This window comes from Calidris pugnax, unplaced genomic scaffold, assembly GCF_001431845.1.
Source record: "Calidris pugnax isolate Ruff unplaced genomic scaffold, ASM143184v1 scaffold518, whole genome shotgun sequence".
Lineage (NCBI taxonomy): Eukaryota > Metazoa > Chordata > Aves > Charadriiformes > Scolopacidae > Calidris > Calidris pugnax.
Genome location: NW_015091362.1, coordinates 639,946 through 654,126, shown reverse-complemented (window position 1 = coordinate 654,126; position 14,181 = coordinate 639,946). Strand labels below are relative to the sequence as shown.

At 41.1% G+C, this 14,181-nt stretch overlaps 2 protein-coding genes across 3 annotated transcripts in view; both read right to left on the bottom strand.

The window, feature by feature from the left end:
- Positions 1-12,019, bottom strand: part of CPNE1 (copine I) — a 39,834-nt gene extending 27,815 nt beyond the window's left edge. The window contains exon 1 of one of the 2 annotated variants that reach the window (XM_014961166.1): positions 11,941-12,019. The gene's annotated coding sequence lies outside the window, so the exon portion shown is untranslated. Of the gene's footprint in view, positions 1-6,363; positions 6,385-11,940 lie in introns of those variants that run through there. The other variant, XM_014961167.1, reaches the window with a different exon arrangement.
- Positions 1,827-12,064, bottom strand: RBM12 (RNA binding motif protein 12). Its single transcript, XM_014961165.1, has 2 exons — positions 11,941-12,064; positions 1,827-6,506 (listed from the first exon to the last, which is right to left on the bottom strand). The coding sequence occupies exon 2, from the start codon at positions 6,482-6,484 to the stop codon at positions 3,842-3,844; it is 2,643 nt and encodes an 880-aa protein (XP_014816651.1). The 5' UTR covers positions 6,485-6,506; positions 11,941-12,064; the 3' UTR covers positions 1,827-3,841.
- Positions 12,065-14,181: the final 2,117 nt, after the last annotated feature.

The following is a 14,181-nucleotide window of genomic DNA, read 5'->3' as shown; positions in this document are numbered from 1 at the left end:
CCCAAAGTCCACAGTCTTTAGTGCCCCAAAATACTCTCAGTGAAACAAGCTGCTAATTTCACACAGTATAGGCGGCAACTTCTTGAAGGACGTAAGCCTGAGCGATTTAGCAGAACTGACAAGCATGTACATTCTTTAGAAGGTAGACCTTCAATATCAACTGACACACGACCATAGTCTTCATTTGTGCATCGATCTTTCTCTCCACACACAAATTCAGAGCATAGACATTCAAGGAAAGCATTACATACTATGAAAGGAACACTACTTGGAATAAGGGAGAAGTATCCTTCAGTTCTCTTTAAATTTACAAAGCCTCAAACCTCTCATCAGTCAACATTTAGAATGTGGCAACTTCAATAACGAACTGGTTTTAATGTTGACTGTGATATTAGAGAACTGACTTTTGTTAAAAACAAAATCCACAACATTAAAAACAAAAGCTGTGACATTTAGATGTAACTGCTTGAAAACCTGGTAGCTTTAAAGTCACACTTTCATCTAATCCTTGCAGTTCTTTCATGTAGGTTAGGTTTATCGTTGAATAATTTATTATATTCATACTTTCTCTTGTGAACAGGATGGCAAAAATATGTATTTCTGTATTTTTAACAGAAATTAGATCATGGTTTGTGGTGTTTGTTTATTTTTACAAGTAGTACTTAGAGACTTGCACTTAAGCAACAGCTAAAAACACCAACTTAGCCAGTCATATAACAAGTACCTTTTTTCCGTAAGTTGAGGAAGTTGGGACATCAGTGTCACCGACTGTGTGGTTCCAATGAGGCTAAGCAGGACGGCAGCTCCTGACACGCAAAGCATCAAGGCCAAACAACGCCACCGCGAGCCGTGTCCATCGGCTGATTCCCTGCTGCTGCCTCCGCTCAGCAGCCAGACCTGCAGCAGGTGTGCGAGGGCAGTTACGTACCTCCCACACCACAGACAGGACCTCACAGGTCCTGCCCCTTATTTTTAAGCCTATTTACAAATATAAACACGCAAAGTAAGCAATTTTATCAAATCTGGCCATGTAGTCTCTAATATAAGGGTATCCCGTGTAATTTAGCATGACACGCAATTTAAGGCTGCTCTTAACGTGAAAGTGAGTTGTTATAGAAAACTTCTTGCATTTGCAAGTGACACTTGATAATGAACTTTTGGTCCTTTACAGCATTTATAGTGAAAAGTAGGTATTTGAAACAGCAGCTGTATTTTTTATAGTATGCACAGAAATTCTAAATACGCTATGACTCCCTATTTTTTCCAAGTGCCTATTCTCAAGGAAGAAGGGGTATTTACTAGGTAATTTACTACTAATTTAAGTGCTAAAAGATAGAGAGCATCAACTGCTTGACAAGATGAAGAGCCCCCTCCCCACCCCAAATCCTCCACTTAAGCATTCCATCCATGTCAGTGTTTCTAAGACCAATGGTTTTTTGCATGGATTACCACTTTTTTAGATAAGCATTTAAGCATCTTTTGACCGTACAGAAAAATCAAGAATCAGCAAATGAAAGATTTCTAAAACAAACCTGCACTTTTAGAAAGTCCAAAGGAACAGGCACACAAGCATCTTGCGCAGCATATGCCGTGTCTAACACAAACACCAATAACCCTGGAGCTATTACCAAGAGGATCGAGACATGAAATCAAAAGACAGTAACAGAACTGTGTATCTAATTCCAGACACCTGTAGTTTAATTACATTCCACAACAAGGCAAGCGTTGTTGTGATTCATTTGAAATTGAAAAAACAGTTATCACCAGCTTCCGCAAATCAACGCACACTAATATCTTAAATCAATTCTGTGAACAATGAAGCCAAGTTTTCCTTTTCAGTAATTTTATTCTAATGTGAAACATGAAGAAACAAGCACCCAAATAACTCCAATATAGTATGAAACTTTAATAAAAGTTGTTTAAAAAACAAAGAGCATAATTTTAAAAATAAACTGAAAGGCTTGACTCCTAATCACACATCTTTCTGACATCAGCAAGAGTACTTTCAGACTTTCAAAAAAAAAAAAAAAAAAAAAGAAACAAAGATCTGCTGTTGAATCATTACTCCCAAAGACTGTTGAAACGCATAACATGAAGCTTCAGAGACAGACAGTTTTATTAACAGGAGGCTTAATTTTAAACAGTATATACAAATCACATGACTTTTCCAAAGTTGGGACCACCTAGTAATCTGTCAAAACAAAATTATGCTAATGAATTACAGAAGCATCTGTGTAATGCGACCGCCTCTTTATTGAAGTACACCTTTATACAATCCTTCCACGTATTCCTGTACTGTGAAATCCTCTCAGGACGCAGCGCTGCACAGGTTTCCAAATCTCTCCTACACACCACATGAATAAAACTGTTGCCACTTGCACCTCTCAATTTTGCCTGACCATACACTTCAGTGTTCCATGATATGCAACACCAAAAGGCACTGTTTTCCTTTGTCCAAAAAACAAAATGGTTTAAAGTTTACTATGTTTAAGTACAGTGATTTGCAGGGAATAGCAGGACTTTTCAGGCAATGCCCAAATCTTATAATTTATCATAAGCCAACAAGGATGAACCCAAAAAACAACAACAACAACAAAAAAAATCTACTTTTCACTTGTGTAATTACTTCCTTTCCAATTCTCTGTTCCTTTCCAATGTCTCTTCTCCATGGAAGGTTTTACTGCACAGCAAAGAAAATTGCAACTCTTTACAGACTTTGAATACAAGAGCACAACTTTATTGCAAAAATATATAGTAAACTCAGTATTTTCAAGTTTTGGAGAAAAATAAATTTTATCTCTGAATTCACCCATAACAGTAATTCACAACAGAGTTGCTGAAGATGAAAGTTTCTTTCATATATAAACTAATTTAAAACTTTAGCTGGACTCCAATCTTCTACTAATAACCACCGCTTTGGCTCTCTTAGCAGAGATTCTACACAAGGAGTTCAAGAGACACATGAGAAATACAACATCAATATCCAACTAGTGTCAAAGATCCTATCCCAACTGATTCACATAATCCTAACAAATCAAGCTACTTAAACAATAATGAGAATTTTCAAGTTGTTACTTCTACTGCAAATGTTTTTTAATTGTATTTTAAAACTCATATGATAATGTTTGAGGTTAGCTATACTTGTGGCAAAAGTCTTATTCTGCACAGTTATAATTGCAATATATAAATAACTAAAGGTTATTCCACAAAGAACAGCTTGAATTTTACAGAACGATTCTGCTCATACTTATAGGAATTAGTTCGGTAGACACATCAGCAATGGGCATAATTCAACTGTCCATACAGTGAGAATCTTGGAAAAAAATAAAGATACATACACAAAACAATTAATCTGTATACACTGAGAATTCGTTCAGTTGCAGAGTAAAATCAGGACTTTAAACAAAGCTTTGACCTGTAAACAAAGCAAATTCAGCCAGCTTTTAACCAAATCTAGAAACAGCTATCTATTTTACAATGGCTTGCAGGAGCACCCACTGAAGAGCTTCACTGACTTCAGCTATTTCCCTTATCCAAAACTACGTAAAACCAATCTAGATTCCTTGGTAAGCACTGTGTCCAGTAGAGTTTACCAAACTTCTATGGTGAATAAGAATCTGTCTAGCTTCTCCACATATTTGTACGGGAAAATCCGCTGCGCGTCTATCCCCACAGTGTTTCTCATGTAATGGCTAACCCAGTGCTCTGTCTTCTCAAAACCAACCTGTTTTACAATTTAAACAATCCACAGGTTCTATCCTGGAAATACTATAAAAACCAATCCAGATGCATTTATCACAGCACTATGAATATCTATTCTACAACTACTTCATATTAACAGCTACCCTAAAACAAGTTTTACTTTTCTGGAGCCTATAGGCCTGTCATTTAAGTCAACAACAGCTGCCATAGCTTCATCACGAGACTCAAATGCAACCATTGCTTCTCCAGTGGGCATGCCTTTTTCGTTGTATTTTAAGCATACTGAACCAGGGATCACTTGGTAACCATAAAAGAAATCCAAAATTTCATCCACCGAAACAGTGAAGGGCATATTTTGCACTTTAATGACAGTTGGTCCTGGCTTCCCAGAGCCTGTTCCAAAACCTGGGGGTCCACTAATATGTATATTTCCCGGTCCGGGTCCAAACCCTGGAGGTCCACCTAAATGTCCAAGACCACCAGCAATTCCTGGAGGACCAGCACCAAAGGCGGGGGGTCCACTTAAATTGCCAGGACCGTTACCAAAAGTCTGAGGACCCCCTGCAAAACCTGCCGGTCCGCTCAAATTACCAGGACCACCCGCAAAACCCGGGACCTCAATACCTGCACCAGGTAAACCGCTAGTTGCAACTGTAGGTATCCCTGGTCTAGAATCAGGAAAGCCACCTATTCCAGGTGGTGGTAGAGGAGGACCAAATGTGCCAGAGCCGCTAAAGTTACCAGGGAAATTAAATGGCGGACCATTGTTTGCATCTTTAGAATTTCCCCCCAAGAAGGCGTGCTCGTCCCCACCAGCGCCCTGTGCTCCTGGCACAGCTGCATTTCCTTGTATCGGTATTTTCAGTATCTTTTTCCCTTGAGATGGTGGGTTTCTTTCAATATCTCTCATTTCTTCTACTGTTATCAAACGCAAAACAACATCTCTTCCATTCAGCTTTTTACGGTGCAAACGCTCTGCCTTACGAGCATCATCTTCAGCTTTAAACTGAACCAGTGCTTGTCCTAAACCCTGCCCGTTATTATCAACAAGTATTTGTACAGAGTTTTCTTCTACTGCCAGTCCCTCTAGAAACTGAAGGATTTCCATTTTTGTTATATTATATGGAATATTAGAGATATGCGCACACAATTTTGGCAAGCCTGGCTCTCCCTCAGCATTCATGAGGATTTCTCTCTGGTCATAGTTGAAGTTCTGCAATCTCTTACGAATCATATCTATCTTTTCTAACATGGCCTTTTTAGTAATTGGATGAACTTGAATGAAGCGATTCCCTATGTACTGTTTATGATGACACAAAGCTGCTTTGTAATCAGCTTCATTCCTGAACTCGACAAAACCCTCTCCAATTGCCTTCCCATTAGGTCCATAAGCTATATAAATGCTGTCTTCAACTATATCCAGCTTCTTAAAAAAATCTATCACATGTTTGTTCTCTGATTCAAAGGGAAGACCTTTCAAATAAACACAAAAACCCTGCTCATGGGGAGATCTTGACCGTGACCTTTTCTGCCCACTAGGAGATTTGGACCTAGGATGAGCCTGGGGAGGAGGAGGGTGTGACTGCCCAGAGGGACCCATGGTTTGCTTGAAAGTTATGTGGCCTCCAGCAGCCACCCACTGTCTCTCTGTTGCAGGACTAACTTCAACATAGCGCTGAATCATCAGCATTCTGTTTCGCTTCAGTGCTTCAAATGTATCTTGAGGAGAGAAAAATTTAACTAGTCCATTTCCATTATTTCGACCTACATGATCCTTCAGCATATGGACCGCATCCACACGGAGCCCAAGGAAAAAATCTTTCACATCAGATTCTGTTGCAGAAAAGGGCATTCCATGAACGCTGACATACAAATCGTCTGGATTGATTGGAATTGGCTTGACACTACTTTGAGAATTCATCTGGATAGGATTTATAGGATTCATGGGACCAATAAACAATGGATTCAAACCGCTGTTCATATTCACTGCTGCTCCAGACCCATTCATTCCAGTGGGTAAAGGTGCTACGGGTGGAGGATTCATAGGAGGCATTCCTGATATGGGAGGCATAGGTGTCATTGGAGGTACAGGGGGAACAGGGGGTATCGGAGGAACCGGAGGAACAGGAGGCAGTGTGGGTACAGGAGGTGGAACAGGTATCGGGGGAATAGAAGGCATTGGTGGCAAAGATGGCATAGCTGGGATTGGAGGGATTGGTGGAGGAGGTACTGTGTTCATCGGGGATGCTGTGCTAGGTATAGTTGAGCTAAATGTTGGGCTACCAAAGGTACTCCCAAGATTTGGAGGTGCAGTCCCCATACTGGCAGTAGAAAATGTTGATATGTTTTTATTGCTTTCATGCACAGTAGTAGAAGCAGTTACTACACTAGGAGAAGGATTATTGAAGTTAGGTACAGTAGTAGGTAAGTTAACCCTTCCACTCATTGCAGAACTAGGTGGTGGTCCCGACCTGCTAGCATTTGCTGGTGGCATATCTAGATTGGCAGTTTCAAAACGCCTACGACTGAGTTCTATCATGTTCTGCATTTCAGTTTTACTGCTCAGCAGTAGTGTTACTTTCGACCCTTTAATTGTACCACCTGTGCGCATCATACCAAGCCTTGCATCTTCATCAGTGGCAAAAACGATGAAAGCCTCACCCAGTTCACCCCCTACAATATGCACGCCCCCATCAGGAATGGTCAATCCAGAGAAGAAGTGGCGAATGTCCATGGTCCCCGCCACAATCGGGAGACCTTGCAAGCGGATGACCACAGCCATGCTGCGCTGAAACAACACACACCTGCAGATGAGAAAAGGCAACGGCTATGTCAGACTACTGTTTATGACACCATGCAATTACCTACAGACACCATCTACTATATTTGTTTACATACACCTAACAACATCTTGCAAAGATTAAGCATGTTTATATTCCAAGTTCCTTATTCATGTTTGTTTACTTCATACAGATTGAAGTATTAAACATTTACCAACAAAATTAGTATACATTTTGCACTGGAAGTTCCGAAGTAACTGTTAAACTAAGAACCAAGTATCAGCGAAAAATCCAAAAAAACAAGTAAGGAACAACAAAAATCAGAACTATTATATCAGCAGTTGAGTATTTAACATAAGCAAAAGGTGTATTTTAGCCAAAACAAAATTAATTTTCCATACACTGGTACGGTATCCACTTTACCTGACAAAGGGCTTGCAAAACACTCTGCACACCTATGAGAAATAACCAGTTCTCCTTCATTTGGGGACCGATTTTATCTCCTGCCAGAAGATGACTAGAAAGGTTAACAGTGGGTAGGTTATGAACAAAACCCATTACGCACAGCTAAGCAACAGTGAGACTCCCACCACATCCTGACAGGGACCATCTAGATTATACTGATCTTGTCTCTTCCTCCTAGGAAATGCAAAAGGCCTAGGGGACCATGAAGCAACCTGTTACAGACTAGCCCCAGATGTTATGTGACTATACAGACCTCGCCTAAACTAATTAACACCTATGCATATCCTAGCTAGATATTTGGCCTTTACAACTTTCAAAAACAAGGTGTAATTTTTAATAGTTGCAGGTGCCCTGTCTAATATGACACCTTTTGTCTCAGACCTCTGAGGTTACTGGAAGCTTAAGGTCAATTTTGAACAAGTAGATCTTGACAGTTACGTTGTGCACATCCTACAGAAGGGCCTGAGGTCATACCAGAAGTTCAAGATGAACAGGAAACTAGGTAATTCTCATTTATTCCTGACAAACCTTCAGTAAAGACTGAAAGCATCATATTAATACTAGCACAATTCACCAGTTCAGAAGCCAGCCTCCCATCCCAAACCATCAGTAGCAGCATCTTGTTTCACCTGAGCCACTTCACCTCTAAACTTCTTGACTCCCTAAGTACAAGCCAGCTCAGTACCTGTACTGACCTTCAGGGCTCCATTAGTCGCAAACAACTGAAGTCAACTAAGCACTAGAAATCAAGGATGAACCAGACCACACAATGCAACACTGGGAGGCAGTGCACCACCAAAGACTTTTGGCTGTATACCAAAGCTACGAGCAACTACAGTACCTATCTCCCAAGGTTTCACATTCAGCTGGGCATTGCATCTCAGCATAGTCAAATCTTTTAGTCAGCTGCATTTGCCTGTCCACGTCTTCCAATCGCTTTAGAGTAGACTCACCTTGAACAAATCCTTAACTACTAAGTAAAGCCACTATCCAACAATATCCACCATTAAGTAGGGCTGAATTCAGTACTTAATGAAAACAAGAGTAAAAATTCTTCTGCAAGGTAGGGAAGGAGCAGCAATTCTCTTGCTTGCATGATGGAACTTGAGATTACTCAAACAGGTACTCAAGTATTTTGTTTTATTACCCATTAAACCAGAACTAACCCCTTCCATACACTAATGAACTCAAGCAACACGCTGGGGTATTACAGGACGCCGGCCCACCTGCAGGTAACTCCAGAAAAGAGCAGAGGGCCTTTCTCCCTCAAGGCAACAGCAGACAAGCCCACTGGCACAGTCAGCTCTGCTGCTCTAGCCACTGCCCATGAACCTCCCATTCCTTACTATGCTGCCATGAAACAGAAACTGAAACTTGCAAGACGAACATGAGAAGGTCTAAAACAATTAAAATATAATAATCTAGCTGTATACATACCACTAAGAAAAACCCCTACTCCACTGAGGGATGGCAACAACAGAAAGGGGAACATATACTAAGCCTCAGGGATCATTTTTTTTAAAGCAACTTTTGCATCGCTATGGCAAGGTAACAAAAGCAACATCTTGCATTCATCTCTTATAAATACACACATTTAACTTGAGAAAAAGTTCATTGCCCAAAGATTTTCCAACAGCAAAATAAGTGGCCCACGTGAAAAAAAGCACGTCAAAGTAAGAACTGTCTACGTCTATCTACACAACTAACAAAGCCTGTACAACTTTTTGTGCTATCTTAAAACAGCATTATTTTTCAATGATTCTGCAGTTTTATTTTGAATTTGCCTAAAGTGATTGCAATCTCTGACACTTAAGTTAGAATGAAAATTCTGCCTACTTTAGAGAAGTCATACTAAAGGGGACTGGAAAATCATTAACATTATCTTACAGGATTGCTTTCCAATTAGATGATCCCGAGGCAAGAGGTATAAAAGCATCCTTGGTTTTGTGCTTTGAAAACTAAAGTAATACCAATAGCATATCTTGCTAGGAGGCTTCAGGAATTTTTAAGCATCAGAAGTTAGACATTTGAAGTTTCTTGTGTTAAATGGAAGATTACTTTTATTCACCTAAGAAACAGTTTTATCAAAGAGTTTCAGTGTCCAAGTGGTGACCAGTGACAAGTGCTGTTCCTCATGGGTCAGTACTGTGACCAGTGCTGTTTAACATCTTTGACAGTGGGATCAAGGGCACCCTCAGCAAGTTTGCCAATGACAGCAAGCTGTGTGACACAGCCAACACACTGGAGGGAAGGGATGCCATCCAGAGGGACCTGGACAGGCTGGAGAAGAGGGCCTGTGCGAACCTCATGAAGTTCAACCAGGGCAAGCAGAAGGTCCTGCACGTGGAACAGGGCAATTCCAAGCACAAATCCAAGCTTGGTGGAGAATGGATTGAGAGAGGCCCGAGGAGAAGGATTTGGGGATGTCAGTTGATGAGAAGCTCAACATGAGCCGGCAACGTGCACGGGAGCCCAGAAAGCCCCCTGCATCCTGGGCTGCATCCCCAGCAGGGCAAGGAAGGGGATTCTGCCTCTCTGCCTCACTCTGAGGAGACACACTGCCCCCCCACTGCTGCCTCCAGCTCTGGGGCCACCACCATCATAAGGACACGGAGCTGTTGGAACGGGGCCGGAGGAGGCCACGGAGATGCTGGGAGGTCTGGAGCCCCTCTGCTGGGAGGGGGGGCTGAGGGAGTTGGGGGGGGTTCAGCCTGGAGAAGAGAAGGCTCCGGGGAGACCTTAGAGCCCCTTCCAGTCCCTCAAGGGGCTCCAGGAAACCTGGGAGGGACTCTGGATCAGGGAGGGGAGCCATAGGGGAGGGTGGGGGGAAGGTTTTAAACTGAAAAACGGGAGATTTAGATGGGATCTCAGGAAGAACTTCTTTGGTGTGAGGGTGGTGAGAGCCTGGCCCAGGTTGCCCAGAGTAGCTGTGGCTGCCCCATCCCTGGAGGGGTTCAAGGCCAGGCTGGAGGGGGCTTGGAGCAACCTGGGGTCATGGGAGGTGTCCCTGCCCAGGGCAGGGGGATTGGAACTGGATGATCTTTTAGGTTCCTTCCAACTCAAACCACTCTGTGATTCTATGATTTCCTTACTAATGCACAAGGGATGATAATAGGATATGGCCATTAGATTAACAAATGCAAATTGGGAAAATTTTTCTGCTCAGATCTGCTGGTTTAGAACATCATATATTCTTTATCAGAACCGACACCTGCTAGATAACTGCATTTACTAACAATTCCATGAATCTAGCCCAGAAGACAAATTAACAGATAAGGTCATAAAGGAATTCTCAAGAGTTCAATCATCTCAACATGTGCATAACTTCTGGGATAATGCAAATGTTTCAGTCTTGCACTAAATTCAAAACTTCACTATAAATGTTAAGAGATACCTTTAAGTTTTGTTAACAATTATTCTACTTAGGTCCACTAATTCACTGTTGACCAAAAAAAAACCAAAAACAAACAACACACAACTCAAGGAGCTACTTAGGTATATAGTTGCTTGAAAAACTAGATGCAATGACTTCACCGTAGTTAATTTCATGCTTGCTATTAAGCAAGAGCTAAGTAGAATGGTATGAATAAGAAGAAATTTCAGGACTTCTTCACTCCCATCAAATACTTTAGACAAAAAATATATTTTGTCAACTCAAAACATAATTTCTTCAAATTTCAGTGCTTTTAGTGAACTATTAGTTTCACTTCTGTGATTTAAAGAAAAATCACAGAGACCAAAAAGCACAAATTTCACATTTCTAACCACTCACAAGTCCAATTTTTTCCAAAATGTGCTTAGGAGACAAAACCCCACTCACTCAAATTTTTCAACTAACGAAAAAAGCAAAGCCTGCTCAAATATTTCACTATTCACTCCTAACATACATGCAGAGGCAACATCACAACAGGCTACATGCCCATGAAGCGTGCACTGAAGGCTATTTTTGGGGCTGTTCTCAGGCTGCCTGCTTTTCTCCCTGTACAAAAAAGATACTTTGAGGTAAAACTGGGTTTTCATTTTGTGTGGGTGGTATATTTTTGGAGTGACCTGAAGCACAAAATCCTAGAGCTGTACTATGGACAAGTCATTCCCATTAGCAAGCTGAGATAGAAAACGGAGTAAAGAGCTGCTGACAATCTGATTCAACTCATTTGATGAGCCTTAACAGCAGGTTTATGGGTCTTGACGGTAATAACTTTAAAAAAGTTGGTGTTACACAGGAAAAATTTGTACAAGATGACAATATTACTTCTTCCATCTTCCAGCTATGTGCTTGTCAATAAAATAAGCAGAATTTGGGTCACATACATAAATTTATAGAAACACCAGACTAGCCTTTTAAGATGTATGCGTTTTTCAAATTAAGAAGAGTTTAGAAGATTCAACCTAGTCCCTGGGCAGCACGGAAGTACAATACCCACACGGTACACACACAACATATTTGACAATTCTTGGATGAAAACTAAGGACTGGAATAAAATTGGTATTGTAGGAAGAACTTTAAGTATCCAGGTTAAGACTGTCTAGTAAGAGGTAAAACTGCAGACCACAGTTTTGCTTTTTTAAAAAAAAGACTTAAGTCAACCTGTTAGATTAAGACAGGTTCGAATTAGCTCGGAGTTGACTATCTGATACCTTTAAATGCTACAAAATCAATTGCTGTACACTTCTAAAATCCAATAGTTAGAAACATGCAGACCTATGGCCTGAAGCAAAGTAGCTACATTTTCCAACAGTGCAAAATAACTGGGAGAGTGTTCCAGACTACCACATGCTGATGAAACAACAAAACATTAGTTTGGCAGAAAATTCTGTTTACAAGAACAACATTGCCAGAACCACCATCATCAGCAAGAGTCAAAGTAAAGCGACTAACTACAGATTATTTCACCTAAGTGTTTTGATACCAATTCACAGATTCCAAAAGTTTCAAATATTTAAGTTATACTCAATATGCATATAAAGAAGTCTTCAATTCAAAGGCTCTTACCTGCAAAGACAGATGTTTTTTTCTTAACAAGTAGCAGAAGCCAAGCCAATCCTGTGGGCAACCAATTAAAACCAACTTTTAGACTGCAATAAAGAATAAATGGAGGCAAAAATCAATGCAGGCAACACAACAGCAGTAACAGTCCACAAAGAACTGTCTATATAGAAAGTTCAAACCTGCAACCACCACAAGGCACTGAGACATACAAACAACACAAGAGTAAGACTGCATTTTTTAACACCTTATCCCTGTACGATTTGTTGGTAATTTCATTGCATGTTTTTGGTATGGTTTCAAGACATGAATGCGCCTTCCACAAAGAATATAAAAAGAACCAGAAAACATTCAAAGAATCTTTCAAGTTCTCCCATCACCAGCAGGTGAACAAATCACCCTCTCAAAGGCAAAGAACAAGAATTAAATACTTAAAACCCTGGATTTTAATAAACCTTCACTCCATCAATAATGATATTCCTTCCATCAACTGTGCCTCTTCTTACTTGAGCAAAGCAACATAAGCCGTACCTCAGAAATCCTCCTTAGGCTGCACATGAGTTCTTCAGGAGTCACAAAAACTGGTGAAACTAAGTGATATTTCACAGCCACCTCTACAGAGCACAGAGTGAGAACTCCCTACCGAGATACTGCATTTTCAGTTGTCACTTCATTATCCAAATCCTGATGAAATACCCAAAAAAAAAGACTTCCTAGGATTATAACTCAACAAAAGAGCCAAATACTTCAAGTGGCAACAGGTGAATTTTGTATTTAAAGAAGGGATGGAAAACCCTTGCTCTTTCATTGCTTAGTAGACTATCTCATACTAAAATGGTGATTATTTGGAAAACTGTCCAGGAATGAATCACACCAAGAACAACTAACTGCTGCCTCCTCACACAATCCAAACAAGACATTTTGAGTTACAAGCATCATTACCAAAGTGAACTTTGAGAAAAAAGTACTACCAAACCATCCACAAACTCCCTAACAGAGGAATTTAAACAATCCCAGATCGGAATCACAGATCTTTCAGGACATTCACAGCAGACTTCGAAGTGAGAAAGATACGACTACACTCTTCAGACTTATATTAAAATGTCAAATGCATTCAGGAAAAGACCTTTTTTGTCTTTATGAGACCTTTAAGAGAAACAAGCAATCCTCTATCACAATGATACAACTTGGTACTTTCATATCTGTCAGTGTCAAACAGTAGTTTACAAGGCAGGAAAGAACTCAAATCACCTGAAAAAACAGTTTCATGCAAAACCACACCTGCTCTAAGAAGCAGATAAACCTTTCATGCACAAGGAACTTTCCATTTGGAAGAAAAACCCAAATTATTTGATGTATTTCCAGTATAGCAACCACAGCATTGCGTATGTTCCTCTTCACAACACTGAAACAAGCTGAAGATTTGCAGTGGACCATGACAATGTGCTATAAAGTGAAATAATATAAACAAAACCAAGCAGCGTTCTTCAGAAAAGGTGCCAAACTCCACTCTACCACGTGTAAACTTCCCATCAAACACAATCTACTTTTGTGTGCAAGTCTTAATTCTCTCAACTTTAAAGAAAACCATCTCCATCACTCTCATAGGTAAAGACATCCTTCCCAATCAACCCAATGCACTTAGAGTGTATTAACTAGGCAAACATCGACTAGGACACAGATGCTTCCACACCAGGCTGACACCACACCTCCGCGACTTGCCGGGTGAGACTCTCCACGCCACCTATCAGCTCTATGCAAAGAACCACCATGACACAGACACTGAACAGCCGATGAAACAACCTGAGGAGGAGTCCACCGAAGAAACAACCTGCTGATTTTTCTGCCTAACCCGAGCAGAATGAGGTGGGCAAGAAAATCACTAAGAAGAGTGGTAAGTTTAATAGTGACTAAAACCACAGGCAAGAGTTTTTTTCCAAAAGAAACCTCACAGAGACTCCTAGTGTATTTCTGGGACCCACTTCAACAGTAGGTTGGGTTCGGTGGTGGTTTTGTTTTTTTTTTTACAGATCTGATTATTATTAGCGGAGAAGAGCCCTACATCACTGCACGGCAATTTCACAGGTGCTTACAGGGCAACCCCGCCGAGCGGTGGTAGCGCCGCAGGCACCAGGGACCTCCTTCCCCGCAAAGCGTTTGCCCCGCTTCGTCCCGCGGGGCCGGGCGCGGAGCAGCCGCCGGGGCCCCGCCGAGCGCCCCCGGGACGAGACCCGCGCCCCAGGGCCC